General features: G+C 45.8%; 1 protein-coding gene across 1 annotated transcript; it reads left to right on the top strand.

The window, feature by feature from the left end:
* The first annotated feature begins 665 nt into the window (after positions 1–665).
* On the top strand, positions 666–6,580 carry FBXO36 (F-box protein 36). The gene is made up of 6 exons (XM_009586125.1): positions 666–709; positions 986–1,100; positions 2,315–2,396; positions 4,762–4,934; positions 5,681–5,741; positions 6,435–6,580. The coding sequence occupies exons 1-6, from the start codon at positions 666–668 to the stop codon at positions 6,578–6,580; spliced, it is 621 nt and encodes a 206-aa protein (XP_009584420.1).
* The last annotated feature ends 562 nt before the right edge of the window (positions 6,581–7,142 follow it).

The following is a 7,142-nucleotide window of genomic DNA, read 5'->3' as shown; positions in this document are numbered from 1 at the left end:
GCCTCCTAAGTTTCCTTTGTATGTTCCCGGCAGCAGTCCAGCTGTAGAAGAGGGATCCCTGTCGGTGCGCAGCCAGCGCGAGCAGCGTACCTCACAGCCTGCCGGGAGCGGCAGGGCGGCGGGGAGCTCGGGTCATCCTCCAGCATCCTCCATCCACAGCCGGGCAGTGAGCTCTGAGTGAAGGAGACTCGACCGGCCTTTTCTGGCTGCTCCCCTCAGCTTAGACCCGTAGGATCCCAGCAGCAGATTCACCGTCCCTTCCTTTTTAGTGATTGTTAGAAGTGGAGCTGATTGAAGGATGATCCCTTTCCCAAGAGCGTTCTCTGGGCAGAGCTCTCTACCTGCGGAGCAGGCACTGACTGAGCCCTGCAATCCAGCGGCTTGGTGTGAGCAGGCGTAAGTTCACCCGGCTGGAGGATCGAGGCCTTAGTCCTCTGTGTAAAAATCAGATCGTGTTGTCGAATTAAGAGGCAGCCCTGTTCTTCCTTTGTCTCCCATCCCCCACCTTCGGTATCCCAATGTCACTCTGGAGGATTTCATCTCCTCTGACCCTCAGCAACTAGAGAAATTTGACAGAAACACAAGCCGCCCCTGCTATGTAAAATAAAAGACTTTTGTGGAAATCCTTTATCTTTCTCTTCAGTAGAGCATTTCGAGCAGTCGTGATGCCGGTGCTAACCAGCAGCCTGGCCGGGGTAGCCATCGAGCCGTATTAGCCCGGCGGCCACTGTAGGGTAACTGCAAAGCCAGCGGGGGAATATCAGTGCTACATGGAGACCATAGCTGTGGCTGTGGCTCCATCCATAGGCTTTCTGAAAGCATTGTGCACCTGCAAAAGCCTTCGGCAGTTAATCCTTCCTGCTGGGCAGGCTGGCACAGAGGCGTGGACACCGTCAGTGTGACAAGACCGGGGAGCGGGCTGAGCTGAAGCACCGGGTCCGTGGAAGCAGTCTTGGCAGACGGGAGTTAGTTTTGCTGCTTACAGGTTCGGCGGAACGAGCACCGTGGTGTCCCTTCTGCAGGAGACCCTTCACGTGCTCCAGTGCCAGTCTCCTTCCCCCAGCAGAGACTTCCACTGCTTCACCATCACCAGCGCAGAGGTGAGGAGGCAGGATGAGTCCGGACGCGGGTGTCTTCCGAGCGTTTGCTGATGCTGACACCAGCAAGGTAAAAAAAGTTTATTGCACTCCTACGCTTCTGGAAAGGAAAATCTCTGTTGGTGCCGAAAATGCGCACCCTGGAGAGCTGTCAAACAGCCTTATAGTGATGCCAAAAGATGTTTTGAAAAGTGACATAATTTAAATCCGTTAATTCATATTGAATGCTCTTTCCTGCCTGCTGAGCAAGATTCTGATGGTAAACTTTTTTCTCCAGAGAAAGCACAAATTTACATTTCTTTTTCAAGCATGAAGTTCTACGACACTTCCATTCTGCTGGCGTTTGGAAGTCCTTTGTGGGTTTTGTTTGAACCATAGTATATCATAGCACAATACAGACACAAAAAAATCTCGGTAGCTAAACACACATCATCAAGAAATGAAATAGCTAAGAGTTCAGTGGCAGCAGTAATTTGCTTTCTTTTCTAAAAGTCTTATGGCACAAGGATATTTTTAGAAGCACCTCAGACACAAGAGCTTAATTCCTCTTCTTAAAAGGAGCTAAATAATTTTTTAAAAGGGATATTACCCACCTTAAAAAAATCACTTCATATTTTAAATGTGTTTGATACAGGAGTTGCCAACATTTGCCATCTGAGGGTCCCAGGCTTACCCTTTGCGGAAAAAAAGAAGTCCCTCAAAACCGCTTTCCCTCTCAAATAGAGCTGCTTATAAACTTCAATTACCTTTTTTAAAAAAGCGGGTACCTGTCTCCCTGATCAGCCGTAGTGTCAGGTAACATTTAGCAGTGATCTGTCACACCTCACAGGCTGCTTTTATAGAAGCAGTATTTTTTTCAGCAGTTATGGCTGAGTTTTCAAGAAAATCAATCCTGTCCATGTAGTGAAAGTGTGGTGAAAGTGGAGTGATCAACCATGATTCTTGGTTGATGAAGGATTTTTTTGTTCGTTCCGCCTCTAGAGGCCACAGGAGAAAGCTAGCACCGCAGGCTGGGTGCCTACCTGTTCCTCTGTGTAGTCACGTCCCAGGCTCATCTCCTGTTGAATATAGGACGTGTATTTCTTGTTCCTGTGCCAGGAATGTCCTTTAGTTCAAACCCACCCACCTCGTTCCCTGGTTTCAACCATCTCCTGTGTGACGTGTTGCTGGGGAGCAGGAGCTTGGTCAGTCTTCCCTCCCTCTTTGTCCTGATCCAGCTTGAAAGCATCTTTCCTGAGCAGGGGCAAGCAGCTTTTCGGGTGTCCCAGGGGAGGTCTCAGGAGGGCGTGCTGGGCAGGCGTAGGTTTCCCCTGGGTCTCTGGGACGTGCCCTGCCTGACACACTCAAGGACGGTGACTGACTTTCACAGAACCACGTCCTAGCATGGATTGTGGTTTTCCCACGACTGACTTAAAAACAGCTGGTCATTTCCATCCAAATCTTCCATTAAGAGCACTCCTGCTACTTGTCCCCAAGCGTGGCACTTGCATTTTGCACTATCGCATTTAATCCTGTTTTTATTACTCCAGATACCACTAGCTGACTCCTGCCTCAGTCATTTGTGGAAATAGTGTGTAAAGTCAACCCAAAGCCAGCTAATAACCTGTCTCCACTGTGGTTCTCATTTCATCCTGAGTGTTTTGTCTTTCTATGGTTTGCCACCCCTTTCACCTAGCTCACAGTTCTTGAATTAATTTCCAGCTTCTATAGTTCATCTAATAATTTCCATTTAGCATGGAATTAAACACTTCATTAAATCCCAGACAAATCCCATTTACCACATTTCTTCTTGGCCAAACTAAGTTAACTTCTATTCTTTTTTCATGCTGTTGATTTCTGCAGGTGATCTGGAGTACTTGGAGGGTTTCCTTTCAACCTAGTCAAGAGAAGGTTTTCCCAAAGGAGGTGAGGAAATTCCATACTGCATTTTGGTGGATCAGCAGTTACGGAGCAAGTATTACACTAGCAAACAGGGAATACATAAAGTCTTAGCCCTAGTGAATAATACTTTTTTGCACTGTATGGTTAAACTTTTTTCCTAACTTGATAAGAATTTTTTTCTCTACATCTAGGGATTTCATTTGATTTCTGAAATCATGCTAAAATGTCATGAGTCTTCCCCCTTTCAGTTAATATTATTGTGAGAGATGCTTGCATATAGTTTGCAGTTCTAGATTATCTTTTTTGCGTAAGCAAAATGTGAAAAGTGATCATATTCACCTGTGAAGTTTCTCTCTGAAAATGTCAACAGTTTGAAGGCACAGAGTACAATCACACAAGACAGCTATTTTATTTCATTTTATTCTTTCTTTTAGGCCTCTAAATTACTTTCTGGAATTGCCTTTTTGTTCTTATTACATGGTAATGACTGTAATGAATAGAGCAATGAACCTGTTACCTAACACTGTAGCTATGGAGAAATCACAAGTCATTGGAAGTATGTCTTAATTACCCATTGAATACGTTTCTATCCTATGTCACACATTTCCAAGTGTTTTCTTCTTAGGTATTTGATCTTTAAATGAGGAACTTAAAAGTTTTCAATACACAATCAGCTTTCATGTTTGTGTGGGAGGAAACAACACAGAGTCTATTCAGCTGTGGAAGTGTTTCCATTTTTCATTTGACATCCCTAAGCTAATCGCATTTATTATTCCCTTTTTAATTGTTTTGGATTTTGCCCTGTGTGGAGGGCTGAACTACCTCTCTCGAGTATTTCTTTTCATTTCAGTGGAATGTCTTGGGTTGTAACTTGTCGGGGGGGGGGGAGGCAGAACACCCAACTCTGAACTAAACAAGGTTGCTGTCAGTGGAGCCAGTCCCCTCCCCTTGGTGGCAGCTGCAGGAGCGGCGGAGAGGCGGCTGCTCTGCAGGGGAAGGGGAGCCCGGAGCTGGGAGCCCGGGTGGGCAGGGGCCCTGCCCTCACCAACGGGTCTGCGGTGGACCAGGAGGTCCGAGGTCAAAGCCAGGAAACGGAGTGGTGGGTTGGGGTGCGGGAGGTGCACAGCCAGGCACGGCTGCCCTGTGTCAGAGGTGACGTTGAGCACAGCCAGCCAAACCCCTCGGAGCGGGCAGGGAGGAGGCTGCAGAGCCTTTTGGTACACCCGGGGCCCTGACAGATCCTCTGTCCCTCAGTAGCATCTTCACCTCTCTGTTCTGTTCTCTTCTGCTCTGTGACAGGGAAGTACTTTGAACGGCAATGCCCTCCTCTCCCTTTATACCACTGAAAAATGGCTATGGTAGCTGCAGAAGCTCTTCGCCGCTCTTCGCTGCTTGAAGGCTGTCGTAGGTCTGCCTGATCAATGCGTATGGGGGCTGCAGGACCAGGCTGGTAGGTGCTCTCCGCTCCGCCTCTGTGTCAACGCTTCAGACAAGTTCTGAATCACGACCATCCCCAACCTCTCTGCAGTTGAAGGTGCAGCCAGCACCCGGCCTGCCGGCAGCTCATCCTTCCTCTTTCTCATCAACATATACAGTAATGGCCCCATCTATTGTCTCCTCTTGAGTCCCAACCTCTCCCAACCTCTTTCCTCCTAACACCGAAGCATTGACATATTCCTAGCCCAGTTTTATTGCATTCATGATCACGTTTTAAAATAATGAGGTTAGGTGAGGATTATTTTGTGTTTATTCTTCTCTGTCTTTTTCTTTTCTGGTATCACAGAGCCGGTGAGGAACGTCTTTGGCAACAATACGCTGGAGTACACAGTTAATTTATGTCAGGGGCATTACAATTTCCTCATCCGAATGCCCGAGAATGTAATTATACACATACTGTCGTTTCTAGATGCTGATGACCTTCAACAGCTGTCAAAAACCTGCGAGAAGTTCCAGCAGGTAATGTCAGGTATCGGTGCTCGTATTTAAGTTCACTGTTAAGAAACAATATGTGAGGCGGAACTTCGCTTCACTGTCATTCAGTAGAACCATCCGCATTTCTGCGGTAACCAGAGATGGAAAGCAGCACAAAACAGAGACCTGGGCACAGATTGGTAGTAACAGGCCAGGTCCTTCATGCTGTGGATAATCTAAACCCTCTTTCTGGCCAGCTGGATCCTTCTAGCGTGACTTTCTGTTCACAAGAGCTGGCAACTGAGATCCTGATTAAAAAAAAAAAAAATCCTGCAAGTTTTGTGCAGAACATTCATATTCGACTTTAGAATATATAAACATTTTTAAAGAACAAAAAAAAGAGCTTCTGCATCTTTTTGCATCTCCTGCTTTCTGAACATGCTGGGAGGCAATTATGGATCCTGCATGGACCATGAGTCAATACACCATTTTTGTACCAGCATCTAAAACCCCTCTGAAGTTAGTTTTTACCCTTTTGGAGAGTATTTATTTTTTTCTAATCAAAGCTGCTAGTTGGAATTGGGCATTCACAATTGCAGTCTGATGTTTTCTGTGTTTGTGTCAGTTTGAATCAAAATACTATAATATTTCTATTTGTAACAGTAATGAGCCTCTGGTAGTATTTACATAGTTGTAGATGAGTTATGCAAATGGAACATGTTCAGGAGATCAGGATGTGGCCTAATGAAGCGTAAACCACAAAATATATCTGGAAAATATTTATTTTTTAGTTACACAGCAGTGAAGAGGTTTGGGAGAGAGTTAAACTGTTAAGAGATAAACCAGCTCTCGGTAAGAGGAAGATGACATTGTCAGTCTTCAAGAAGAACTTCAATGAGAAGCCCAAGCAGATGCAGAGAAGACAGAGTGCATTCTCTTAAGGCACTTGGAAATTATCAGTAAGACTCAATAGGTTTCCCATTTGTTTCACATATTCTTTCTTTCAAAGGAAACAGTTATAAATAAATAATAATAACTTGAGAATTTTAAGTTTCTCCTCTCATCATTTAAGACTTAAACAGCACCACCAACTCACAAGTCACACTCCCCGCTGATTTTTAAAATTCTATATTACATCAGGGTTGGGGGGAAGTACTAATTTTTTTTTCTTTTTAAGTGTGCTTTATTTTGATGTTCAATATAATTTTGTGCATAGTCAGTGGTTTTTGTCCTGTTAACATTTGATGCCTTTGTTTGGGCCGATCGGGACTAACGCTGCAAATCGAGGCTAGCAGAGAAACTGCTTGCAGCACGAGGAGCAGCGTGGGCTTACCGTGGCTGGGGAGATGAGCTACTGACCTCCAAAGACTCTCTGAAAACAACTTACAGACATTTGATTTTAAATGAAAAGAAGCAGCAGAATGTGTTTAAATATTGAACGTGAAGTTGTCAGTACAATGTTTTGGAGTTGAATAAGCTTCTCTTTAAAGCTGCAACAGGCACGAATGCGGGTTTTTTTACTTGAATATTTACGTTCCGCATCAGTTTTCCGTAACACAATAGCTCATGACAGGCTGGAGCCCAATTCCAGTTTGACAGACACCGTGATTTCCATATTGCTAAACGTTGATGACTCAGGACTCAATAAGAAACAGGGCAACAAAAATTCAGTGAAGCTATCAAGTCGGTGAAGATTTTTATTAAATGTAGAGCATTATATTTTAAAAGCAAGAAAACATATGGCACCAAAGTCAGCTGCCATCTAACCAGACACAATTCCCATTCCGCAGGGATGCTGTATCTAGTTTCAGCAAAGCTGAATTTGCAAAACAAAGTTACTATTGTGGCAACAAAGCTCTCACGCCACGCTGAGTTTGCACAAAGACAGGCTGCGAGCCTGCGTTTATTTGGCGTCATCGGGAGAAGCGTAGAAGAACGCGTAGGCACGGAGCAGGTGGCAGCTCCTCCCGCCTGGCCGCCCGGGCGAGGGGAGCAGGCTCAGGCCCTGCTGCATCCCCGTGCAGAAGAGATTGGGGCACGGACTTGGAAATGCATTCTGCTTCTTTAGCCATCATATTTTGCAGCATTACCATGAGGTACACGCTGGCTTCCAGCAGGCAGTGCCCCCCGAACCCCGGTCAGGTGAGGGGTGCAGCATTCTCTACAGATACGGCTGTACAAGCCCCCATCCCAAACCTGATCCCTGCTCCCACAGGCATGAGCCATCCTGCTGGCACTGCCCGAGATGGCCGT

The sequence above is a fragment of the Fulmarus glacialis genome, unplaced genomic scaffold, assembly GCF_000690835.1.
Source record: "Fulmarus glacialis isolate BGI_N327 unplaced genomic scaffold, ASM69083v1 scaffold2971, whole genome shotgun sequence".
NCBI classification, from domain to species: Eukaryota; Metazoa; Chordata; class Aves; order Procellariiformes; family Procellariidae; genus Fulmarus; species Fulmarus glacialis.
This window is presented reverse-complemented; position numbering and strand designations above follow the sequence as displayed.